Source organism: Canis lupus, chromosome 29 (assembly GCF_048164855.1).
Source record: "Canis lupus baileyi chromosome 29, mCanLup2.hap1, whole genome shotgun sequence".
Classification (NCBI taxonomy): domain Eukaryota; kingdom Metazoa; phylum Chordata; class Mammalia; order Carnivora; family Canidae; genus Canis; species Canis lupus.
Window position 1 is genome coordinate 28,400,782 of NC_132866.1, and position 27,490 is coordinate 28,428,271.

General features: G+C 41.2%; 1 protein-coding gene across 3 annotated transcripts in view; it reads left to right on the forward strand.

Moving 5' to 3' along the window:
- CPN1 (carboxypeptidase N subunit 1) overlaps nt 1-27,272 on the forward strand; it is a 33,703-nt gene extending 6,431 nt beyond the window's left edge. Inside the window, exons 1-10 of one of the 3 annotated variants that reach the window (XM_072805710.1) lie at nt 1,203-1,361; nt 1,488-1,614; nt 6,047-6,243; nt 11,346-11,501; nt 13,223-13,405; nt 15,206-15,317; nt 18,182-18,321; nt 19,534-19,633; nt 22,147-22,265; nt 26,993-27,272. In XM_072805710.1, coding sequence (XP_072661811.1) covers nt 1,605-1,614; nt 6,047-6,243; nt 11,346-11,501; nt 13,223-13,405; nt 15,206-15,317; nt 18,182-18,321; nt 19,534-19,633; nt 22,147-22,265; nt 26,993-27,106 — 1,131 coding nt within the window. In that variant the 5' untranslated portion in view covers nt 1,203-1,361; nt 1,488-1,604 and the 3' untranslated portion in view covers nt 27,107-27,272. Of the gene's footprint in view, nt 1-845; nt 1,362-1,487; nt 1,615-6,046; nt 6,244-11,345; nt 11,502-13,222; nt 13,406-15,205; nt 15,318-18,181; nt 18,322-19,533; nt 19,634-22,146; nt 22,266-26,992 lie in introns of those variants that run through there. The other 2 variants (XM_072805708.1, XM_072805709.1) reach the window with 2 other exon arrangements.
- Nucleotides 27,273-27,490: the final 218 nt, after the last annotated feature.

Here is a 27,490-nt window from a genome sequence, read left to right on the forward strand (position 1 = left end):
TTTATTGAGATATAATTTGTATACCAAAAAATTTCCCTCCTTTAAATATACAATTCAATGAAGCTGTAAATCAATATATTTACAAACTTGTACAATCTAATTTCTACTTTGAATAATACTGCTATGAACATTCACATACAAATTTTTGTGTGGATGTATGTTTTCATTTTCTTGGGTAGATACATAGGGGTGAAATTACTGGGTCATGTAGTAAGTATATACTTAACATTTTAGGAAGCTACATAACTATTTTCCATAGTGTCTATAATATTTATTTTCCCATTGGAGGGTTCCAGTTTCTCCCTATTCTCACCAACACTTGTTATTGTGACTTTTTGACTATGGCCATTCTAGTGGGTATGAAGTAATATATCATTATGGTTTTATGTTGTATTTCCTTAAGACCAATAATGGTGACCATATTTAAGAGGTGCTTTATTATAAGCTCTTCATAGATCTACTTTGGTGAAATGTCTATTCAAATCTTTTGCCCACTTTTGAATTGGGTTGTTTGTTTTATTATTGTGTTGTAAGAGTTCTTGACATGTTCTGGATATAGTATCATATTTATGAATTTTAATTGTTTTCTCCCAGCCTGTGGCTCATCTTTTCATTTTCCCAATGATATCTGTTGAAAGATGTTTGAGGGGAAAGGAGACAAGACAGAGGTGTGCTTCAGAAAGAATCTGGCAGCAGTGTGTGGGATTGATTGAAACAGACAGAATCCTAACTAATACATCTCAAATTGTAATGTAGGGAATAAGCACAGGCCAAGTTTCTCAAAATTCTCTGGGAACCAAAGGGTTATAAGCAACTATTTATTGAAGCCTGTTTACAGTCCAGTTAATCAGTAAGCCAGAATCAGTGAAACTACCCATTCTGGGGGAGTACAAAAACCTTTCAAAAGGTTTCCCCAGATTAGAAGTAGTGATGGGGGAGGGGAGATGAGTGGCTATTCCAGAGCTACATAATTTCCAGCTTTGAACGGGACAATTCTGAACTTTCTTGTCAGGATCTGTCACACTGCTGTTCACTGGCAGGAAACTAGGAAGACCTGGTTCTTGGCCCTTAGATTTTGACTAGTTGTTGGGAGAGGTGGAGCCCATTTTAGTGGGTTTCTTTGAAAAAGCCTAGCAAGATGTCAGGCCTGCTCTTGGTCTCCTTCCACCTCCTCCTTCTCTTCAAGTTGGTCGCTCCAGTGACCTTTCGCCACCACCGTTATGATGACCTTGTGCGGACGCTGTACAAGGTGCACAACGAATGCCCGTACATCACGCGGGTTTACAGCATCGGGCGCAGTGTGAAGGGGAGACACCTCTACGTGCTGGAATTCAGCGACTACCCTGGCATCCACGAACCCTGTAAGCCCTGAGCAGTTCTTAGAGTGTATGGGGGCAGGACCCTTCCCTTACAAATCCAGTAATTGGGGTGGCTTCTGGGGAAGTCCATGGACCCTTCCACCTCTAAAGTGTCACCTCTTCCTCCAGCTGTGCTAAGTATCTCCCTGCTTAGCCCTCATACTGCCCCTGCTTCTGGGAAGCTGCAACCTCAATTCGGGCTGTAGTCTGTTGTTCCTTTAGAGGTTCTGTTTGCTCGAGACCTTGATGGTAAAAGGTGAGTCTTCTTCCCTACTCCCACCCTATCTCCTGCTTTCCCTCCCATTACTCTTCTTCCTTCCATGCTGTTATGCTATTTTTATCCAGTGCTTCAGGAGACACAAGCAGAAATAATTAGCTCTTCTCGTTCTGCCAGGAAACCTGGAAGGGTTTAGGGATATGTTTTGCGGAATGACAGTGTGATAGTATATGGGATCCTGGAAAAAGCCTGAGGTCTTGGGTATTAGTTTTATTCATTGGATTACGTTTTGTTTGTTTCTATTATAAAAGCAATCTGTGTTTAGATTAAAATAGAAATTAGATAAAGAAACAAGAACAAAATTCACCCATAATCCCACCACTCAGAGATAATCATTGTTAAACATATTGATGCATATCCTTCCAGACATTTTTGTATGCATGTTTAACAACCCCTCACATATTTTTTTAAATTGAATCATACTAGAACTACTTTTCTCATTTCTTAGTCTTTTATAAATAGCATCTGTGTCTGTAAATATATATCTATATATTCTTTAGCTGCATAATATTCCATTGCATGGTTGTATATAACTTTATTGATTGATAGACATTTCAGTTGCTTCTAATTTCTCACTTCTTTACTTACAGCAATTGTGACATCCAAATTATATCAGTTCCTCCTTCACCCTGTTAGCTTCATATCTCTTTCTTCCTTTCCCCTTCCACATCTGTCACACTAGCCAAACACCATCACAACATGCCTAAAACATTGCACTAGGCTCTTGTCTCTTCTAACTTCTACCTACCACCACTCTCTAAACCTTCCATTTAGCACACAGATGCCAGAATACTTTTCCCAAATATTCATAATAATCCTCTCATTCCCCTGCTTACAATCCTTCAGTGACCACCTCGCACCCAGTGGATCTTGCCTCTGACAGCTTCAAAATGTTACATAGCCAGTGGGGATGGGAGGGTGGAGTGGCACTGGCTCAAGGAAATCTATGCCATTAAATGAGAATAAGGACTTTGCTCTGAAGCCACACTTGCATAGAAAGCACCGTGCTTTTGGGACTGTGTGTTCATTGCAGTCTTGTGAGTGCTAGTGAACACTATAGGTTAGCCCCTCGCTCCCATGCTCCTTTCCACTGCCTAGCATTTAAGTCCTCCTTGGAGCTTTCTCATACTATTCTAGTCATGACTGACTTCTCTTCTCTGATGCCCTATAACTTAGCTGTTCATCCATTCACACATTCATTATTCATTCCACAAATATTACTGATTCCACAAAATCTACTATCTGCAAGCACTTTTGTAGACTCTGAATATACAACAGAGAATAAAAGAAAGATCCCTCCCTCAGGGGCCTTAATTCTAGTGGTCTAAGACTGGCTAAGTAATACATGTTGAATCAGATTAAAAAAAAAAAGATGCTATAGGGAAAAATAGCCTTTAAAAGAGAGATAGCAGGGCAGCCCCGGTGGCCCAGTGGTTTAGCGCCACTTTCGGCCCAGGGTGTGATCCTGGAGACCCGGGATCGAGTCCCATGTCGGACTCCCTGCATGGAGCCTGCTTCTCCCTCTGCCTGTGTCTCTGCCTCTCTCTCTGTGTCTGTCATGAATAAATAACTAAAATATCAAAACATAAAATAAAATAAAATAAAAGAGAGATAGCAAATGCCAAAGTGGGGTGGGGGGATCATTGCTGTTTAGGAAAAACCTCCTTTGAGGTGGTTTTTGAGCATGTGATGGAGCATGCCATACTGTAACTGGGGAGGAAAATGTTTGTAGACAGAGGGAAAAGCAGGAGCATGCTTGGCATGTGTGAGGAATAGCAAGGAGGCCTCTGTGGCTCCAGCAGAATGAACAATGGGAAAGCAAGGTCAGAGCAGTATGGTTGGTGATAGGGATACTGGGCAGGAGATCATGTGGTGCCTTCTAAGCCTTTGTAAAGATTCTGGCTTTTAGAGTGAAGCGAGAAGCCACTGGAAGTTTTTGTTTTGTTTTGTTTTTTTAGACTATATTTATTTATTCATGAGAGACAAAGCAAGGCAGAGACATAGGCAGAGGGAGAAACAGTCTCCCTCAGGGGAGCCTGATGTGGGACCGGATCCTAGAATCATACCCTGAGCCGAAGGCAAACACTCAACCACTGAGCCACCCAGGCGTCCCAAACACTGGAAGGTTTTAGGCAGAAGAATGACATGACCCGACTTAGAATTTTTAAAAGAGCACTCAGAATAGGGATAAATTTGTAAAAGACCACTCAGACAGGAATCAGCAAACTATGCCTAAGGCCCAGTCCCCAGTTGAAGTAAGTAAGTTTCACTGAAACACAGCCATGCCCATTTTCTTTTTTTTTTTAAGTAAATTCTACAGCCGAGATGGAGCTCAGGTTCATCCCCAGATCAAGAATCAAATGCACTGGGCCAGCCAGGCACCCCTGCACATTTGTTTTTGTATTGACTATGTCTGCCGTTGCTGGAAGAGTCAAGTAGCTACGACAGAAATAATGTAGCCCACAATACCAAAGTATTTACCATCTGACCCTTCACAGAAAAAGCTTGCTGACACCAGTGACAGGAGAATAGACTTAAGGGGTGGGGCATATGCAAGGGGTTCGGCAAAGAGATTTACTGTAACAACGAAGTGTCAGAATATGGGGCTTGAACCAAAATGATAGCAGGGTTTGTTATAAGAAGTGGTTTTATTCTGGATGAATAGAAAGTGGAGACAAAGAGTTTTATATTGAGCACCTTTAAGTGCAAGACATTATGCTAGGTTCTATAAGGCAGTGGTTCCCAGACTTTTGGATTTCACTTAAGTTTAAAATTTTTTATAAATTTTATTTAAATTCAATTTTCCAACATATAACACCCAGTGCTCATCTCATCATATGCCCTCCCTTAATGCCCATCACCTGGTTACACTTTCCCCCAACCACCTCCCCTCTGCAACCCTTTGTTTGTTTCCCAGAGTTAGGAGTATCTAATGGTTTGTCTAACAAGGAAATTTTTAATAAATAAGAAAAATTGGAGGGGACCAACAAAGGTTTTCCAGATTTTATTTTGCTGAACAAGGATGTTGAAGAATACTATCTGCTATCTGCTATTACCATCCTTTCCTAAAAGAAGGGATATTTTAACACCAAGGAAAGTAAGAAAGATATAATCTAAGATTAAAGAAATACTCTAAGATCTAAAAATATACATTATAGAAAATTCACTACACAATCCTTGTGGGTTATAGACATTCCTTTGGGAAAAGCTGCTATAGATATACTAAGATAAATACAGTGGATTGCATCCTAAGGAAAATTAAAATGTGCATACATTGCAAAGGCCAGGTCTAGTAAGGAAATGGAACATGGGCAAAATTAGGTAAAATTCAGAGTAGAAAATGTTAAGTACTAAAGGAAAGTTCAATAGCGAGTTTGCTCCTAGCAGGAAGAACCCAAAATGCCTTCTCAGAGTGACATTTGCATTGAGCCTAGAAAGATAGTGAGGAGGATTTGGAAATGTGGAGATGAAGAGGTACAGAATCAGAAAAATCATGGAGGCAGGAGAGTGTAAGGTAGAGGAGAAATCAAGTGACAAGAGCTTTTCTCCCTTTTAAAAAGAGTCAAGAATGATTTTCCTTAAGTGGTTCTAGAGGCTCTTTCTATGCCCTCAGTTCTTACTTTAATCGAACAGTTAGTATAGCCAAAGAGAAGACATAGGTAGATTCCTTCCTACTCTGTGCCTCCAGACATGGCATTCTCAGATATATTTTAGTTTCCTTAGTACCAGGAAAATTAAGTTTTCAACTGGGATGATTAGGAACTGTTATTCCATAACCTAGACTTTATACAAGCAGGTCTTGGGAAAACACCACTTTTACCCTGAAAAGATTTGTTTCTTTTTTTTTTAATTTTATTTATTATTTATGATAGTCACACAGAGAGAGAGAGAGGCAGAGACATAGGCAGAGGGAGAAGCAGGTTCCATGCACCGGGAGCCCGACATGGGATTCGATCCCGAGTCTCCAGGATCGCGCCCTGGGCCAAAGGCAGGCGCCAAACCGCTGCGCCACCCAGGGATCCCCAAAAGATTTGTTTCTGAGAAACATCAAGCTACCACAAATGCCACCTGGGCTTCCACTTCCATCTTACTAACGAGATGACCTCCAAGAAATTATGCAACTGCCTCTGTACCTCCCTTCTTCTGAGGCTAATACTGCCTTCTTCATGGATTTTCTGTGAAGACTGAGTAATGAACACAGTAGTTCAATGGCATGAATTTCTGTAGATTCACAATTGTAATTTGTTCAAAAGGGCCTCAGGGATCACTGGAAAAGACCCAATGGAAACGTAAATTTTCATTTTTTCATTACGGAAAAAGAGGGAAAAGGTCCCTCTGCAAGGTTAGGAATCCTTGGCACTTGCAAGCCTTCCCCCATCTTCTCTCTTTGTGCGTGTTCTCGCACTTGCAGTGGAACCGGAGGTCAAGTACGTGGGGAACATGCACGGCAACGAGGTGCTGGGCCGTGAGTTGCTGCTACAGCTGGCAGAGTTCCTGTGCGAGGAGTTCCGGAATGGGAACCAGCGCATCGTGCGGCTGGTGGAGGGCACGCGCGTGCACATCCTGCCATCCATGAACCCTGACGGCTACGAGGTGGCCGTGGCGCAGGTACTGAGCCCCCAGGCGGGGAGGCCCTGTGCACAGCAGAGCCCTCTGATGAGTCCTCTAGGTCCCGCTGTCAACGCCGCCGTGTGGAACAGAGAAAAAGCCGGTGGAACTACAACACGGCGCCGAGACTGGGGTTCAGCCCAGTGGCAGCTTAGGCAGTGAATGTGGGCTCCCCCTGAGCTTCGTTCCCTCAACACCTTTCCAGCTGACTTCCCAGTTTTATTGTGAGGATCAGTTGAGGCAGTATCAGGGACAGCGCTTCATAAACTGGGAAATAACTGGTGTGAAGGGCTCTTGCCTCAATTTTTAGCTTCAAACCCTAAATACTCTTCTCCCTCCCACACTACACTTCCATTTGCATTTGGGGGGAGGGGGGAATAGAACCTGCTTGTTCCAGAATTGCACCATCGGGGGCTAATTCTAGATTCTTCATGCTTTGGGTTATATTTCTATTTTTTACTGAGGTATTGACATACCATATTAGTTTCTGGTGTACAACATAGTGATTGGACATTTGTATACTTTGCTAAGCGAATACTATATTTCTGTATGGCTTTTTCCTCTACTTGTATAGTAGTCAGCTTTTTAATAATTTTAGAATTACATTGTGCAGGGGTATATGGGCTTTTATTTTATTTTCTGACATAAATTCAAAATGTCAGTGTGACGTTTTTGTGACTGTGCATCAGAATCACAGATGAAGATTTTTTAAAATACATATTCCTAGGTCCCCCACCCACCCAATCTGCTAAATTAGAATTTTTCCAGGGTGAAGCCAGGCACCTGCCTTACACAATGGATATGTTCCTTTAAAAGCTGTTCTCCAGTTTTCCCACTGCAGTGTCGTTAATGTGCACCTTTCTGATTTGCCAGTGGGGGAACAAAGCTTTCTTTTCTCATTTGTTGAGTTGTTTTGGCCAGAAGCTGTAGATTACAAGGGTCGAATTTGTGTTTCATTCAACATCTTGGCTCCATACCTCCTCTGCCTCAACTTACCTCCCCAGCTCTATCCTCGAGTAGGTTTAAAATGGGATGGACCAAAAGGACAGGTATTGCATGGTTCCACTTGTATGGGACAGAGTGGTCATATTCATGGAATCAGGGAATGGAGGGAAGTTGACAGTGACTGGGAGGAGGGGAAATGGGCAGTTACTAATGAAGGTATATGAAGTTTTGGATGAGTAGGCTAGATAAGTTCTGGAGACCAGCTGTACAACATTGTACATATAGTCAAAAATACTGTATTGTACATTTAAAGTTTTGTTAAGAGGGTAGATCTCATCTTGAGTGTTCTTACCACAACAAAATACATTTTTAAAAAAGTAATGTAAAAAAAAAATAAATAAATAAAAATAAAAAAATAAAAAATAAAAAAGTAATGTAGTGAAATCTAGTCTTAAAAATGAAAAAAAATTGCAAGACTATCTCAAATAAACATTTTTAAATTGGAATAGAGGCATTAACGTCTTGAGACTTGAGTTTCCAAAGTAGCAGGAATATTTGAAAGATATGTGGGGGGATACCTACAGCCTGGCTGCTTTCCTTCTATTGGCCTTTCCCAATATCCCATTGGGCAAACTGGAGAACATCAAACTTGTTCACATCTTTTGTGGAATGAGGTGGGGTGGGAGAAAGTGGGGAAAATCATGGACAGCCTTCTAAATCCTAGAGCCATCTCGGGGGAGCCAGTCACCTTGCTCAGCTGTATACTTGTTCAGAAGGAGCAACTCTTGAACCTGAGCCCAAGAGAGGACCCATCAGGTTCTCAAACTCTCAGAGCTACCTGCCATACTCAGAGGAAACCTGTCTGCATGGCTTCACAGGGAAGACCTGCCTGGCCACCAAACTTTAATGCTACCTGTAGGTAAAATAGAATAATTTCCCCTTTTCCCACCCCATGAACAATTTCCAAATCTCAGTCCCTAGAACCTGTGCATATGTTATGTTACATGGCAAGGGAGAATTACGGTTGCAGATGGAATTAGGGTTGCTAATCATCTGACTTCATAATATCCTGGACTGTTTGGATGGGTCAAGTGTAATCAATCGCAGGGGTCCTTTAAATGTGAAAAAGGAAAGCAGAAGGTCACAGAGAGATCTGAGGATGTCATACTTCTGGTCTTGAAGAGGAAAGAAGGGACCATGATGAGCCAAGGAATGTGGGTGGCCTCTAGAAGCTGGAAAAATCAGGAGATGGGTTCCCTTAGAGACCTCAGAAGGAACACAGCCCTGTTGACACCTTTATTTTAGTCTTGTGAAACCCATTTCAGTCTTCTGACCTCCAAAACTATAAGGTAATGAGCTTGTGTTGTTTTAAGCGACTAAGTATGTGGTAATTTGTTACAGAGGGAATAGGAAACCAGTATACCACCTACCCTGTTTATGGGCACTTTCTATTAAGGAAACTCCTGACCTGCCAACCTAATGACCTGGTGTGAGTGGTAAATCAACTGATAAGTAAATTAACATAGCTGTTAATATGGACAATTATGAGCTACATTGATTTGAATAAGCAAGTAGTGAAAAACTCCTGGAAATGTAATAAAATCATTATCTTATAGAAACGAACAACCAAATTCCCAGTTGAAAAATTATATAAATGTTTTCCCTCAAAACAGAATTAATATAGGGAACTTAAGGTAACTTAAATAAATATTATGTTCTCAATGAGATATAAAGTGGTATTATACAATTGCACAGAACTTTGCAATTGTACAAAATTCTTTCTTAGCCAGTGTTTCAGTTGATTTTTGTAACACTGTGGGGAAAATGCATGAAGCAGTAATGATATTCATCCCTGTTTTACAACTCACACAGCAAGTAATCAAATATGAGCAGAATGCCATGAGAAATAGAGAAATCTAAGAACAATAAATATTTTTTAAAGATATGAATGTGGGGGTACATCTGTGACTTTTTAGCTGCCCAACATCCATCCAGTCACCCCACTTCCAGGAGCTACCACCAATTTGAGCTCTACTCTCTCAGTCTACAGGGCTCCAGTGGACACTATTCCCCTTCTCCAATGCTATACAAAGTATTAAATGAAATTTTAGTTTTGTGAGGGCCTTTGAACAATCTCTATTCTACTGCTTTATGTATTTTAATTATATATATATATATATATATATATATATATATATATATCTCCCCATATATATTATGAATTTCTAGAAGGCTGGTATAACGTCTCATCATCTCTTTTTCTAGTGCCTTCAGAGGGTTTCGAGTAGAGATGGGCTTAAATAAATGTTGATTGGCTAAAAGGATGAATGAATGAGTGAATACATGACCAAATAAATGATACAATTTGAAGTGTGAGCAGAGGAAGAAGACCCAGGAAGTTGATACAGCAGAGAAGAAAAATAAACAAGGACCCTAAATTTAAAAAATAAAGGGGTTGGGGTGGTTTCCGTGGTGTATCTGCTTTGCTGAAAAAGTTAAATATAGACTTAAATTATAACCAGCAGTTCCTCTAATAGGTATCTACCTAGGAGAAATTAAAACATACATCCATACAAAGACGTGTATGTGAATGCTCATAGCAACATTATTCACAATAGCCAAAAAGTAGAAATAATCCAAATGTCCATGTGTGGGGTTGAATAGTATCCCCCCAAAATTCATGTCTACCTGGAACTCCTGGCTGTGACCTTATTAGGAAATCGGGTCTTTATATATGCACTCAAGTTGAGGTGAAATCATACTGGATTGGGGTGACTAACTCAAATATGACTGGTGTCCTTAGAAGAAAAAAGAAATCTATACAGAGTCACACAGGGGGGAGAAGACCTTAAAAGATGAGAGTAGAAATTGGAGCAATGCATCTAGAGCTGAGGGATGCCAAGAATGGCCAGCAGCCGCCAGAGGCTGGAAGAGACCAAGAAGAATCCTCCTCTAGAGCTTTTGGAGCATATGACCCTGCTGACATCTTGATTTCAGACTTCTAGCCTCTGGAACTGTGAGAGAATGAATTTCTATTGTGATAAACCAACTAGTGTATGTAATTTGTTACAACTTACAGCGGCTCTAGGATATAGGGCTATATAATCATCTCTTAATTGGTGAATAGATGAAATACAGTAAATCCATATAATGGAATATTAATCAGACATAAAAAGGAATGATGTATGGATACATGCTGCAACATGGAGGAACCTCAAAAACATTATGCCCAGTGATAAAGGCCAAATATGTAATGTATGATCCCTCTTACTGACATGGCCATAAAAGGCAACTCTATGGAGAGAGAAAGTGATGTCCCAGGGCTAGACTAAAAATGAGGAATGACTAGATAGGCATAGATTTCTTTTCAGGGTGTTAGAAATCTTCCTAAGTTACATTGTGTTGATGCTCACACAACTTTCGTCATCAGGGACTAACAATTCATTGAGTTGTACACTTAAAATGGGTGAATCTTGTGGTATGTAAATTATATCTCAATAAAGCTATATTAAAAAATAGGGGTTCCCATTATCCTGAAATGCCCTGCTCTTTTTTAAAAAATATTTTATTTTATCTGTTTTGTTTTTTAAAGATTTTATTTATCTATGCATGAGAGGCATAGAGAGAGAGGCAGAGATACAGGCAGAGGGAGGAACAGGCTCCATGCAGGGAGCCTGACATGGGACTCGATCCCGGTTCTCCAGGATCACACCCCGGGGCCGAAGGTGGCGCTAAACCGCTGGGCCACTGGGGCTGCCCTATTTTATTTATTCTGACAGAGAGAGAGAGCACAAGCAGGAGAACAGCAGTGGGAGAGGGAGTAGCAGACTCTCTGCTGAGCAAGGAGCCCAATGTAGGGCTCAATCCCAGGACCCCAGGATCATGACCTGAGCCAAAGGCAGACACTTAACCGACTAAGCCACCCAGGCACCTGTGAAATACTCCACTCTTGTTAGAGCTTCTCCTGGGATCTCTACCATCAGCATGTGGTCTACAGGGAAACTTGAACCATGCCATGGGGACTTTGGATAAATTAAAGAAGAAAATGCTACATCATTTGATAGATTAAGCTAATGCCCAAAAATACTATGCAGTGTTCTTCCACTATAAGATTCAGCCTGAAACCTTCCTTTTTCATTTCTTCATTTTCCCACTAGGGCGCAGACAGTTCTGGGTATCTGGTTGGCAGGAACAATGCAAACGGAGTGGACCTAAACCGCAACTTCCCGGATCTTAACACCTACATCTACTACAATGAGAAACACGGAGGCCCTAACCACCACTTGCCTCTTCCAGACAACTGGAAAAGTCAGGTAGGAGACAAATTTGCATGCAGAAGCAGGTAAATCACCATCTGGAATTTCTTCTAGCAATCTTCACATTAATTAAACAGGCAAGAATGAAGCATTAATTCAGCTCTGTGTTAATCTGTCCAGAGCAGTAAGAACTGTATCTTCCACTCTTTGTATCCATTTTCTCTCCTAGCAAAAATCCCCTCATGGTGCACAGGCTGTTTGATGTTAGTGGCCATGATAGTAAAGTGAAAGTGGTATTATACAATTGCACAGAACTTTGCAATTGTACAAAATTCTTTCTTAGCCAGTGTTTCAGTTGATTTTTGTAACACTGTGGGGAAAATGCATGAAGCAGTAATGATATTCATCCCTGTTTTACAACTCGCACAGCAAGTAATTGAAGGACTCAGGATTAAAACCAGGTCTTCTGACTCCTAAGCCAATATTCTTTCTAGTGCATTGTAATGTCAACAGAGGACTCTAGTATTCTATAAGGAAATTTCTCCTACATGTGATGAACTATGTGCTCACCAACAATTAGCTATAGAAGGAGGTTCGGGGGGATCCCTGGGTGGCGCAGCAGTTTAGCGCCTGCCTTTGGCCCAGGGCATGATCCTGGAGACCCGGGATCAAATCCCACATCGGGCTCCTGGTGCATGGAGCCTGCTTCTCCCTCTGCCTGTGTCTCTGCCTCTCTCTCTCTCTCTGTGACTATCATACATAAATAAATAAAAATTAAAAAAAAAAGAAGGAGGTTCAGGGAGTTCTGGCTCTCCAACCATGCTACCCCTCTTCAAACCAATCTCTCTCTCCCTTTTTAAAATAGACTTTATTTATTTTTATCTAACAAGAAGCCGTAATTTTATTAATGATATAAACAGAAAATTTCAAACCAAGCTACAGTTACTCTTTTTGAAACACCCAAAAAAAGGTCCTCCATTTTCAGATGGTTACATTGTTTATTCTGTGATAGCATTACTGCTGTTCTTCAGGCTTGGACTGCCTTTGCTCCTGACACATTTGCTTGTGATATGACCGGTTCTATGTCCTTAACCTCTATACCTGTTTGATCAACCTCTTCCTCTTCACTCTCCTCTTATATGGTTGGAATCTGTGTGTTTTCTTGACTGTTTGAAACAGCTTCACCTTGAACTTTGAGTTTCTCAGCAGCTGCTAGTTGCACTTGCTGAGAGAAGTCCTCGGTAATAGACTTTATTTTTTAGAGCACTTTTAGATTCACAGCAAAACTCAGGGGGAAGTAGAGTTCCCCCATACCCCCTGCTTCCCATTATTAACTTCTCCCACCAGAGTGGTAATTTGTGACAGTTGAGGAACTACAATGACTCATCATCACCCAAGTCCATAATTTACATTAATGTTCACTCTTCATGTTGTACGTTCTATAGGTTTTGATGAATGGATCATGGCATTTGTCCACCGTTATAGTATCACACAAAACAGTTCCACTCACTGCCCTAAATGCTCTCCTTTTAGCTATTTTGTATATTGAGATTTCAAATGTGATTTCATTTTGAAAAAGAGTCCATCCACTTAACTTTTTTAAACCATCAGGCAGAAGACCAAAATTTTCCCTTCTATGCTTCTTATATCCAGGAAGATACTCTTTGTTGTATTCAGACACGCAATCTTCTCAGGCCACTTCCTGACAAACTCTTTTGGATATGGGCATTTGGTACCTCTGGTTGCAGCTTCACTGCCAGGCCCTCATCTCTCCACAGGTGGAACCTGAGACCCAGGCTGTGATCCATTGGATCCGCTCCTTCAACTTTGTTCTTTCGGCCAATCTCCATGGAGGGGCAGTGGTGGCCAATTACCCATATGACAAGTCCCTTGAGCATCGGGTCCGAGGGTTCCGCCGCACTGCCAATAGCCCCACGCCCGACGACAAGCTTTTCCAGAAGGTATGCAGAATGGCAGCTTGTCTGGCCAGAGGCACCTGGGGCTCAGGAGAGTATTTGAGGGGTCTAATGTATGACTATATTATAGTTATAGTTATGGTGATATGAATATATTAATGAAAAATAGATTATGTACATAAAGAAATGTTTACATAGGGGGGACGCCTGGGTGGCTCAGTGGTTGAGCGTCTGTCTTTGGCTCAGGGTGTGATCCTGGGGTTCCAGAATCAAGTCCCACGTTGGGCTCCCTGCATGGAGCCTGCTTCTCCCTCTGCCTGTATCTCTGCCTCTCTCTCTCTGTGTCTCTCATGAATAAATAAATAAAATTAAAAAAAGAAGTGTTTACATAATAGTTCAAAACAGCAGGAGAATAAAAAGAACAGATTATTTTATAGTTTATACATTATTAGCAAGTATGGCTAATATAACAATTAACATTAATTATTAATTGATCAATTAATGAATTTCATAGAGTAACACTAGTTATTGCTTTGCAAAGCAAATACATTATTATATTTTTTCCTCCAGTAATCTCATTTTTTCCACTGTTGTAAAGTAGTAATGAAAGAGAATTAAAGGGGATCCCTGGGTGGCTCAGCGGTTCAGCACCTGCCTTTGGCCCAGGGTGTGATCCTGGAGTCCCGGGATCGAGTCCCACATCGGGCTCCCGGGATGGAGCCTGCTTCTCCCTCTGCCTGTGTCTCTGCCTCCTCTCTCTCTCTCTATGTCTATCATGAATGAATAAATAAATAAAATCTTTTAAAAAAAAAGAATTGAAGAGATTCCGCATATATTCCTCTCCTCCCTGTGTATAATACTGGACCCTATATATAATTTTTTCTATACATACCTATGATAAAGTTTAATTTATTAATTAGGCACAGTAATAATAACTAATAATAAAATAGAGCAATTTTAACAATATACCATAATAAAGGTTATGTGAATATGGCCTGTCTTTCAAAATATCTTACTGTAGGGGCACCTAGGTGGCTCAGTCAATTGAACATCTGACTCTTGGTTTCTGTTCTCAGCCCCTAGTCTGAGGATTCTCTCTTTCCCTCTCCATCTGCCCCTCCCCCTACATGTAGGCGTGCTTGTGCTCTCTCATGTTCTCTCCAAAATAAATAAACAAATTTTTAAAAAAAATCTTACTGTACTGTATTCACCCTTCTTGTGATGATATGAGATGATAAAATGCCTACACGGTGAGATGAAGTGAGGTGAATGACGTAGGCACTGTGACCTAGCGTTAGGCTACTACTGACCTTCTGACATATTGTCAGAAGGATCATCTGCTTCCAGACTACAGTTGACCATGAGTAACTGAAACCACAGAGGGCAAAACCGTGGGTTAGGGTAAGGGACTACTTAAATTCTTTGCATGGCAAAGGCCTATCTTGTTCCTTTGTTTTCTTTCATAAAACTAAGCTTGCCGTCCTTGTTCTTGTAGTGGTGAGTATCCCACCTGTCATAAAACTCAGCTAGAAAATGGTATACGTAGAAAGGAGTTTATATATCATCTAGTGTCACCCCTCACTTTCACTTGAAGAAATTTATCCTTAAGATAGTGGAAAAATCAGAATACAGCTCTTCTAACTCTAGTCCTCCACGCATGCCCCCCACACACACATGCATGTGCTCACACACACCATCTTCCTATGCCTGCTGGTATTTTCTTTCACTAAAGTAATCAGTTGTTTATACATAGTGAGGTTTCGTGGTGTCACCCTACTTCTGAGTATGAGCAGTGCCGTATGAGTTGGGAATACTCAGGTCATTTTCCACCTGCTCTACCTACAGCTGGCCAAGATATACTCCTATGCACATGGATGGATGCACCAAGGTTGGAACTGTGGGGATTACTTCCCAGATGGCATCACCAATGGGGCTTCCTGGTATTCTCTCAGCAAGGGTAAGAAGAGTCCTGGGTGCAACAGTGCTGCAAGCTGAAGTGGAATAGGGTTCATCTCTCTTTCTAAATTATCATTTTTCTCAGGAAAACAACAGGAATACCATAGAATTTTGCATTCAAGTAGAGATCTGAGAAATGGAGAACTCTTAAGTTGGCATTTAATGTCATCTTGTGATTCTTTAAAATGAAGGTAGGGACACCTTGTGGTCCTTTAAAACTGGTGGTTTACCTAGTAGATTAGGGCATAGGAGGGAAATAATGAAGTCAAATGATGATTAAGACTGTGACTGTAAGGGTAAATTGGGTTGAAACCCAGCTTGCCCATTTACCAGTTATGTGGCTTCAGGGTAATTACTTAACCTCTCTGTACTTTGTTTTCTCATCTGTGCTTTAAGAATAATAATACTTGCAAGGGCCTGGGTGTCTCTGTCAGTTAAGGATCTGACTCTTAATTTTGGCTCGGTTGTGATCTCAAGGTTGTGAGATTGAGCCCCACATTGGGTTGCATGCTGGAGCCTGTGTAAGATTCTCTCTTTTTCCCTCTCCCTCCCATGCTCTCAGGAAGGGAGGAAGGAAGGGAGGAAGGAAGGAAGGAAGGAAGGAAGGAAGGAAGGAAGGAAGGAAGGAAGGAAGGAAGGAAGGAAATACTTGCATCGTAATTTTGATGTGAACATTAAATTTAAAAATTACATAAAGCATTTGGAAATGCCTGGCTTATTAATGTTAGGATCTTTTTTTAAAGATTATTTATTAGAGAGAGAGAGAAAGAACACTAGCAGGGAAGGGTGAGAGGCAGAAAGAGGCAGAGAATCTCAAGTAGACTCTGCACTGAGCACGACGCCCAACCTAGGGCTTAATCTCACAACCCTGAAGTCATGACCTAAGCCAAAATCAGAAGTCAGATGCTTAACCAATTGAGCCGCCCAGGTGCCCTAATTATTAGGGTCTTTTTAAAAAAGACTATTTATTCATTTGAGAGAGTGAGAGCTAGAGTACAAGCGGGGGGGGGGGGCAGAGGGAGAGGGAGAAGCAGACTCCCTGCTGAGGGGGAAGCCTGACTCAGGCTTGAGCCCAGGACCTCAGGATCATGACCTGAGCCAAAGGCAGATGCTTAACTGACTGAGCCACCCAGACACCCCTATTGGGATCTTTTCTAAGTAGCGTTGAGCTATATGCCTTACATAGCAACAGATGACCAAAGGAGCTAGCCTGGGCATCAACAGTTTCCCTGCTATGTGCTTGCTTTCTGTAGCCTGCCTGCCCTTCTCCTTTGAGCCTGAGTTTGCCATTGACATTGACCATTGACAGCATAACAGAAACCCCCAGCAAGAGGTTTCTGTCTCTCTTTCTTGAGACTTCCCCAATACTGAAGGCCTTCCCCAACATTGGGGTTCACTGTTTATGAACTTTTGTAGATTGGGAACCTAAAGATAGGAAAAATGCTGAAGCAGAAAGTCAGGTTCTTTTAGGCATCAGGTTTTAGAAGCTATCTCTCCCATCCTTTCAAATATAACCTGGACAGAAAGATTACTAACAGAAAGCTCACTGTTAAGAGCTGAGCTAGGGCAGCCCGGGTGGCTCTGTGGTTTAGCGCCTGCCTTTGGCCCAGGGTGAGATCCTAGAGTCCCTGAATCGAGTCCCACGACAGGCTCCCTGCATGGAGCCTGCTTCTCCCTCTGTCTCTGCCTCTCTCTCTCTCTCTCTCTCTCTTCCTCTCTCTCTCTCTCTCTGTGTGTGTGTGTGTGTGTCTCATGAATAAATAAATAAAAGCTTTAAAAAAAAAGAGCTGAGCTGATGGCTGGTTTTATGAAGAGTAGGGAAGAGGAAGGTTAGGGAGTCACCATGTACTGGGAGGTGATAGACATCTTGTGGCTGAAAACTTGCTTAAACACAAAGTGAGGAGATTTTGTTGAACTTTATCATCTTTATTATTATTATTATTATTTAGTTTGCATTAGGAAACCAATAGGTCCTTCCCCCGATTTAAAATATGAAATCTACTTTTCCAAATTGTACTTGTTTCTCCCTCCCCCTTCCCATCATCTGGGAAAGCATGGTCCAAGGAGTAGGGGGTGGATCTTACCCCATACCTACTGAAACTTAAGCTAAGGAGGCCTAGCAACTTGTATTGGCTGGAAGACACAGCCTTCTAGATTATTCTGTTGCAGAGAGCGATCCAGCATAAGAGGTACAATTCTCCAACTTTCCTCATTCTATAGCAGCCACTTATGCTCATCAGCTTAGAGCAGGTAAAGTTGATTAGATGAATACTTTTTAACCCAAATACACTTGTGATATAAATACCACTCTAATAAATCAGGAACATATTTTTTAAATCATTAACTCAGAAGCTAAAAACAGACAAGCCTTAGATGGAAGAAAATTCCAGCTGCCTTCTGCTTTCTTAGGGGCCCATTTTTCTGGGTTAACTGTTCTCAGGTTAGTGCTGTTTTCTCAGATAGGAGGAGGAATGTGAAAGCAAGATATTCATCTTATCTCTAACCCCCAAGATCTGAAGAACATCATCATCCAAAGAGAAGATCTGTCCCCCTAGAAGCAGCACACTTGGCAAGTCTATTATCAAGGCACCACTAACAAGCAGACTTTGGAAATGCTATGAGGGTCAAGAAGTGAATTTAAGGGATGAAATGAGGAAGAGAGGATGGGGGTGACAAAAGGGAATTTGTAAAGAGAGAACATTACAGAATTGGGGAAAGATTTTATGGAGAGAAATAAATGGAGACCTAGAGGTAGAATAGAAGGTCATGGAGGGGGAAGCAAAGAAATTATGATCATGGAGAGTTGTGGTGGGGCATTGGTGGGATGCTGGTTCTACAAATCTGCCACTGCCCTCTTCCCCTTAGGAATGCAAGACTTTAACTATCTCCATACCAACTGTTTTGAGATCACGCTGGAACTGAGTTGCAACAAGTTTCCTCGCCAAGAGGAATTACAGCGTGAGTGGCTGGGTAATCGAGAAGCCCTAATCCAATTCTTAGAACAGGTAAAATCCCATTCTTGAATTTTCCTGGTCATGGAAAGAGAACTGTTTTCTCATGATGGGCAAGGAATTTTGTGAGACTCAGTTCTGACTTTTACTTTGACTCCATACCATATACCTGGGCTGCTTTTACCAATCAGATTTATTCATTCAACATTATTAAGCAATTACCTGTCAGAAGGGGTACTATTTATTGGGGGGTTATGGGCAAACATATAAGGCTTATATGCCAATATAGACCTTATATTTTAGTGAGGAGATATATACAATAAGCAAAATAATAAAGTAAGTTTTAGAACATGTTAAATGCAAATCCAATGAAGAAGGCCTTACAGAGAAAATGACATTTAAGCAGATTTAAAGGAGGTGAAAAAGAGAATCATGCAAGCTTTCTAGAGGAAAAAGGGCTCCCAGATGAGAACGCCACAGGCAATGAAAGACTACAACAAGCAGTCATTAGGGAAATACAAATCAAATACTCATTAGGATGGCTTCCAATACAGTAAAAGACAGTAGCAAGCATTGGCAAGCATGTGGAGAATTGGAGCCCTTGTATATTGTTGCTGAGAATGTGAGATGGTTCAACCACTATGAAAAACTGTATGTAGTTCCTCAAAAATATAACATAGAATAGCCTTATATGATCCGGCAACTCCACTTCTGTATATAGATCCAAAAGAATGGAAACCAGGATCTCAAAGAGATACTCTCTGTGCACTGATACTTGTGCACTGATATTAATAGCAGCATTATTCACAGTAGCTGAAAGGTAGCAGTAACTCAAGTTGCAACCCAAGTGTCCACTGATGGATAAGTGGATAAATGAAATGTGGTATAGACATACAATGGAATATTCTTCAACCTTAGAAAAGAAGGGAATTTTGAGATATGTTGCAATGTGGAAGAACTCAGAGGAAAGTATGCCAAAAGAAATAACCCAGTCACAAAAAGACAAATATTGTATAATTTTGCTTGCATGAGTAGTCAAATCCAGTGTCAAAATTTGCCTTAGATTTTCACAGTACCACTTTGAGTGCTCTGTTGAGAAGAGATTGTCAGGAACAAGAGTGGGGAGAGACCAGCTAATTAAGGGACTCTTACCATAATCTTTGTGAAGATCAAATGCAAAAACCTATGATAAAGGGCTCTGAGGACTCCCAAAAAAACGACCACATGTCTTATGGTCATAACTGTGCACTACAAACTTTCCTACAGGTCCACCAGGGCATCAAGGGAATGGTGCTTGATGAGAATCATAATAACCTTGCAGAGGCTGTCATTTCTGTTAGTGGGATTAACCATGACATCACATCAGGTAGGTGGCCACTGCTTAGTGGGGTGAGAAGGAAGCCTTCATGTCCTCACCTTTTTTCTAACATGATCAGGAGGCCAGTTTGTAAGCCAGTGAGACCAGTAAGGGTGGCAAGGACATTGAAGGTGGAGACAGGAGGAAGGAAGGATGATGGACATAGGGACAGTGAACTTAGAGGCCAGGACTAGGAAGATGTAACTTCTTTTTCAGCATTCAGAAGTCACTGCCCCATACAACTACGTTAGGGGTGTTTTCTGGGTTTGAGGTTATTGGTAGCTCACAAACCGGTGTGAAATGGGGTTGAAAAGAAAAGGACTATAAAACTGACATTTAGTCTTGTCCCTGTCCCAGGCATTTCACTACATCTCCATCCAGGGAAAAGTTAGCAAGGTGCATTCTATAGGCTTGTTGCAGGGCAAGAGTGATGGCAGAGGCAGATCTCGGAAGTGAACTGAAACCTACAATGCTACAGAATATCTCATGGTGCAGGTGTTGCAAACTACCCCAGACAAATTTGATAATGCACAACTCAGATTTTTTCTTTTTCTTTTTTTTTGATGTTTTGGTTTTAATGTAGAGCAGTAGCTTACCAATGCTCAGGGGTGGGTAAAATCTGTCTATCTCCCACAACCTCTATACAAGCAAGGCTCAGCCACATTTTATCGCACTGATGCTTATTATCACACAGGCATCTTACAGTTCAGACTTATAGTCTGTTTAAACTGGATGAAATCTCAACTTAAAGGAGATAATTAATATTATTAAAGGTTGATCCCAGCACATCTTACATGAAAGTTTCATTCAAGGCAAAAGGAGCAACATCCTAAAGGCAGGATTCTCTATCCTCAGAGTCGAGCCTCAGACAGCCAGAATCCTCCATACCAGTGGCTGGACCCAAGACTGTTTAGGCATCAAATCTTGGGCATTCCTCTGAACTTCACAGTTTGCTAGATTTTTATACCTTATTCATGCATAGACAGGGAATGTCTCTGAAACATTCTAGCCAATCAATATATATTGAATACCACTAATTCCACCCAGAAGAGCCCACTTTCGACACTCATTATGCTAAATTAACAAATTACTCATTTCACCATCAAAAAAGCTCATTGCCTGACATTCATTATGCTGCTTAGAAGAGCATCTAGTGTTGATTACATAAAAAGATAGCTAAAGCCCTTGTAATAGCTGTATCTGGAATTGGGCCTTTCTGATATAATGCTAGCTAACCATTCCTGGCTGTAAGTCCCCAATTAAGAAAATGACAGCCCCTGGGGTATAACTTATACTACCCAATATATGCATAATAACTCACTGCATTTGCTAAAGTATTTTAAAAGAAATTACAGACATTTAATAGGGGACAGAGAAGAGACTTCCTTAATATTTATAGTCTGTATTATTCTTAATTACATTTATTATTTCAATTATTCATTGTTGTACACTTAAAAGAAATTTTAAGGGCATGATCACAACTGATTCTAAAGAGATACAAAGGGCAGCCCCGGTGGTGCAGCGGTTTAGCGCTGCCTGCAGCCTGGGGTGTGATCCTGGAGATCCAGGATCGAGTCCCACATCGGGTTCCCTGCATGGAGCCTGCTTCTCCCTCTGCCTGTGTCCCAGCCACTCTCTCTCTCTCTCTTTCTCTCTCTCTCAATAAATAAATAAATAAAATAAAATAAAAAAATATAAAGAGATACAAAGTCATGAACCAAAATCTATATCCTTGCCATAGAAAAATAAGCTTTATTTTGGTTTTATTTTCCCTTTGTTTAGAAGATGATAGAAGAAATATTAAAAATAGAATTCTCAAAATCAGAACTGCAGTGGTCATTTAGTCCAGCCCTCCCACTTAGTATAAGGTTACACACATACAACACCACTGAAGCTAGTTTTCGAACCCAGGGCCATGATGTCCATTAGTGTAGAGCCATGTCCATCAGTGCAGGTTGTGCACTGCACAACTATGTGGCTTTTCTGGAAATGCTCATTCATTCTCTACTTCAGTGCTCACAATTTCATAATGTAGCCCATTTCTTTTTTGATAACTCTATTTGTCACAGTAGTTTTGCTTCTGTCTAGCAAAAATCTTGATCCTACAATTTAAATTCATAGTTCTCGTTCTTATTTTTTTTAGATAGATGTCATTTCTTCACAGTGGCTTTTCTAACATTGAAACAGAAGTCTCATGTGGTTTCTTTATCATGCAAAACATTCATAGATCTTTCAACCTTTTTCCTAGTGACTCTTTCCTGGATTTGAGTTTGTTTTAAAATACAGAGTATAGAATTAAACACAATACTCTCAATACAGAGCAGTGTAACTTCTACTCCCTATGAGCTGAGAAGCTCATGCTCTTATTATATAAAATAGCCTAAAATTGTTTTCATGTTTCATCATGCTATTTTAAAAAATTAAGCTGTGGTCAGCTAAAACCCTCTGATGGTTTTTCATATCAAGGTCCCAAATGGCAGATTTCTAATCAGCAGACTGAGTTATATTCTTGTAACTTTTAGGTGACCATGGAGATTACTTCCGGCTCCTGCTTCCAGGCACCTACACTGTCACTGCCACAGCACCTGGGTTTGAACCGGAGACAGTGACTGTGACCGTGGGCCCTGGGGAACCAAAACTGGTGAGTTAGGCTGACCTTCACAGAGGACTGTAAAGATCACTTCCAACCTATTGCATGGTTCTAGTCTCTGCTGAGCTTCCTTCTTTCACTTAAAAAAAAAAAAAATCATTGCTCTCATATGCTTGTTTTTCTTCATTTTCCTATTATGCCCTTCCCCCTTCCATTTGGCTTTTTCTCTTTCTTCTGTTTAACATAGCATAATGATGAAAAGCACTATTTTCTTCTAAATCTGGCTCATTTGTCTACAGAGCTTGGACAAATTACCTAATCACTCTTCCTCAATTTCTTCCTCTGTAAATTGGTGATAATAGCACCTCCTTTATAAGAGGTTGGAATGAAAAAGTGCATATAAAGCATTTCGTTTACAGTGACCTATACACTGAAACTCCTCAACAAATGCTGGTTTGTAAATCCCAGAGACCTTGCCCACTTACAGACACCCTAGGGTTGCATGCTTTTGTGCCATCAGCTGAGACTACCACCAGATGGCGTGCTGCCCCCTCCTGGTGCCCTGTGTGCCAGACTTACAGGCCACTCACCTAAGCCAAAGAGCCAGTGGCTCTCCAGTATTCAACTCTCTATGGCTGTCTTCCATAGGAAGGACGGGAAGCAAGGAGCTTTTTGACCTACCGGCTGGACCTTCTTTTCAGCTTTGGTCATATTAGAGTAGGATCAAAGAGCTAAAAAAGCTCAGAGATCATTGACAATAATCTTCAGGTTTCTCAAATGAGGAAAAGGTAATGAGGCAGTTCTATAGACCTTGTTACCCACAAGTCTGCTCTTCCCTAGGACTTCCTCATTCTGTCCAGTTCCTTCTCTATACAATCCTAGAGCTTAGCCAACCCGCTCACCCACTCGCTCCTTTCCCTGTTAACTCTGTGCAGTCAAATACAGTTACAGGTACCATTTACTGAATGGTTTATATGTAGAAGACATGATATGAGAGCTTTCCAGAATGATCTCATTTAACCCTAACAACAGCTCTGTCAGAGGCATGTAAATATTCCCATTTATGGCCAAGGAAACTGAAACATAGAGAAGGTAAGAAGTGTGTCCAATGTCACACAGCCAGTAAAGTGGAGCCACCACTGGAACCTCTCTTGGGCCTCCAGGGCTACCTTCTTAGCCAGTGTGTTACAGTGCCTCATGCTAAGCTTACAACCCATGTTTGTAATCCATTATTTTAACACAAGGATTTGAATAAAGAGTTCTTTACATCCTCTGAAAAGTCTTCTGAAATTTCTAGATAGTTCCCCCATCCCTCTCCTCCCTCTATTCCTAGCTCCGACACATTATAAACTACTTCTACTTGTAGATGCAGGGAACAAAGAGTAACTGTGGCAGCCTGTTATCTGCTCTTCCCAGTTTCCCAACCAACTTTCTCTCCCCACCCCCCCTTTTTTTTTAATAATAAATTTATTTTTTATTGGTGTTCAATTTACCAACATACAGAATAACACCCAGTGCTCATCCCGTCAAGTGTCCCCCTCAGTGCCCGTCACCCATTCACCCCCACCCCCCCGCCCTCCTCCCCTTCCATCACCCCTAGTTCGTTTCCCAGAGTTAGGAGTCTTTCTGTCTCCCTTTCTGATATTTCCCACACATTTCTTCTCCCTTCCCTTATATTCCCTTTCACTATTATTTATATTCCCCAAATGAATGAGAACATACAATGTTTGTCCTTCTCCAATTGACTTACTTCACTCAGCATAATACCCTCCAGTTCCATCCACGTTGAAGCAAATCCCACCCCCTTTTTTTAATTTAAAATCAACCTAAGGGGACGCCTGCATGGCTCAGTGGTTGAGTGTCTGTCTTTGGTTCAGGGCCTGATCCCAGGATCCGGGATCAAATCCCACATCAGGCTCCGAGCAAGGAGCCTGCTTCTCCCTCTGCCTAGTCTCTGCTTCTCTCTATGTCTCTCATGAATAAATAAACAAATCCTTAAAAAAAATAAAAATAAAAATGAAATCAACTTAATTAACATATAGCATATTATTAGTGTCAGAGGTAGAATTTAGTGATTTATCAGTTGCATATAACACCCAGTGCTCATTACATCATGTGCCCTCCTTAATGCCCATCACCCAGTTAGTTACCCCATCTCCCCATCTACCTCCCCTTGATCAACCCTCGGTTTGTTTTCCTAGAGTTAAGAGTCTTATGGTTTGTCTCTGTCTCTGATTGTTTTATTTGATTTTTTCTTTTCCTTCCTATATGTTCATCTGTTTTGTTTCTTAAATTCCACATATGAGTAAAATAATATGGTATTTGTCTTTCTCTGATTGACTTATTTTGCTTAGCATGATACACTCTAATTCCATCCACGTCATTGCAAATGGCAAGATTTCATTATTTTTGTTGGCTGAGTAATATTCCATTATAAACATATACCATATCTTCTTTATCCATTCATCAGTCTCTGGGCTCTTTCCATAGTTTGGCTATTGTGGACATTGCTGCTATTAACATTGGGGTGCAGGTGCCCTTTGGATCATTATGTTTGTATCTTTGGGGTAAATACCTAGTAGTGCAATTGCTGGGTCATAGGGTAGATTTATTTTTAACTTTTTGAGGAAGCTCCATACTGTTTTCCAGAGTGGCTGCACCAGCTTGCCTTCCTACCAGCAGTGTAAGAGTGTTCCCCTTTTTCCGCATCCTTACCAGCATCTGTTGTTTCCTGACCTGTTAATTTTAGCCATCCTCATGGTGTGGTGATATCTCATTGTGGTTTTGGTTTGTATTTCCCTGATGCCCAGTGATGTTGAGCACTTTTTCATGTGTCTGTTGGCTATTTGAATGTCTTTTTTGGAGAAATGCCTGTTCATGTCTTCTGCCCATTTCTTGACTGGATTATTTTTTAGGTGTTGAGTTTGGTAAGTTCTTTATAGATTTTAGATTCTAGTCCTTTGTCTGATAAGAAATTTGCAAATATCAGGGCACCTGGGTGGCTCAGTCAGTTAAGCATCTGCCTTCGGCTCAGGTCAGGATCCCAGGGTCCTAGGATGAGCTCCCTGTTCAGTGAGGGGCCTGCTTCTCCCTATCCCTCTGCCCCCTCCTTGTGCTCTCTCTCTCTCTCAAATAAATAAAAGCAAAGCAAAACAAAACCCAAACAAAAAAAAAATTGCAACATTTTCTCCCATCCCTTTTTCTTGTTCTACCCAAAAATCAAATGACTGATCTGCAGCCACATGTGTGAGCCCTGCATTACAAGTGGTTTTCAAAGCCGGATGCAAACAACTGCAAGTCCACAAAAGTAATATATTCTACTTCAGAAGATTTCATTTCCTTTGTGATATAGCCTTTAAATAAATTAACATAACCTATCATTATGTCAAATATAACTCAGAAAGAAAAAAAATAGTCTTTTGTATATAATTCCCAGATTGAAAAACAACTAAGAACCCATTTGTTAATCACAGTAGAATCTATCTCTCTTTTCATTTTCTTAAAATATTTTATTTATTTACTCATGAGACACAGAGAGAGAGAGGCAGAGACACAGGCAGAGGGAGAAGCAGGCTCCATGCAGGGAGCCCGACGACATGGGACCCCGGTCCCCAGGATCACGCCCTGGGCTGAAGGTGGCGCTAAACCACTGAGCCACTGGGGCTGCCCCTCTCTCTTCATTTTAAAGCAGAGATCCATCTGGCTGGGGGGTGGGGGGAGATTATTTACTAGAGGCCTTTCATGTTACAGTTAAGACTCCTTCAAAGATCTTCCAGAGTCATCCGGTGTCCTCTTTGCTTTTCTCCACAGCCTGCCAGATGTCAGCCTCCATTCCTTCTCTCTCTCTCTCTCTCTCTTTCTCTTTCCTAGATCTCTGAATTACCATATACAAAATGATAATGATATAGTACAGTTTGCTCTGAGTTCCTCTACTTTGGGGAACTAGCAGAAAAGCTGGCTGTGGATTTTTGTGGAAGAGGCAGAAAATAACCCCATGGAGAGCTCTCTTGCCTATTTTTCAACTCCCAGCTGGCTTCAGCAGCTCAAATGGTTCCAAGAGCCTAAAAGCCAAGGATCCCTCAAGGGAGTGTGGTTAGAACACTGTGCCACTCCCTCTTCCTCGGATGGTTCCACAGCCAGCAGATCCTACACTTGTCAGAATTATCTTTACATCTGCATGCTATGGCCAGAGGGGAAGTTTCAGTGTATTGCTGGAAAGGATGCACTCATTGTACATGGAAATTTGGAATTTAGGAATCCATCTAATAATCTGTATCATTTCTACTATCTATATTTTCAAGCATTTATGGCAGCAGGTTTAGATCTGAAGGTTGAGGTATTCATTGGCATGCCAGAGCACAATGCCTGTGATTCACACATTGGCGTGAAGGGGATTATTATGGCACCGTCAATCATAGCTCCTGTCCTAAGTAGTAATATTAGTGAAATTGTTATTTGAGATGCAGATGTAATTTTCTTCTAATCCTTATAAAACAAATGTATATTAAGTTAATTCAGCTATATATATATATATATATATATATATATATATATATATATATTGATGTATATATCACTAGTGATTATGAACCACTTCTTGGAATTGTCAGCCACGCCTGATACTACCAGTGCTGCTGAAATCATGCTCCTTGGTCCCCTGCCCTCAGGACCTGGAACTGTGGTGAAACCAGGTCCAAACAGGTTTTCCCCAATTTCTATTCCAGGGTATAGGAAACTGACTACTTTACTTTCCTAGCTGCTGCTTTTTTTTCTTCCAGGTTAACTTCCATCTCAAGAGAAGCATGCCTCAAGCAACCCCTACCAGGAGAGTTCCCAACTCAGGACATGAAGGCAGAGTCTTACCAAAGAAAGTGCAGCCCCGGGTCAGCTAGAAAAGAAGAGATGGAGATGAAGCAGCCCCAGAGAGTCCCTACCTGAAATCCCCAGTGCTGGGGCCACACGTTAGAAAGGCTTGTTCCTGCTTTCCCATCAGATGAAGCTTTCTATTTTGTTATCTGGGACATATTTAAACATAAATATATTCAGAACAATTCAGAATGGTCTCTGTTTCCAGGGTTAGCCCTCTGTTGTGGCAGTGAATCCATTCAGCAGTATTCAGTAAGATTTTCCTATTCTGGGGGAATGGTTTGGCTCCAGAAGTCTCCAATGCCAGTCCACACTGCATCTAGAGGCCAGTTCCGGCTGGTTGGCCACTCTACTTCCAGAGTCTATCATCAAGCCTGCAACATAGCAGGCATTCAAGGGAGATTTCTGAA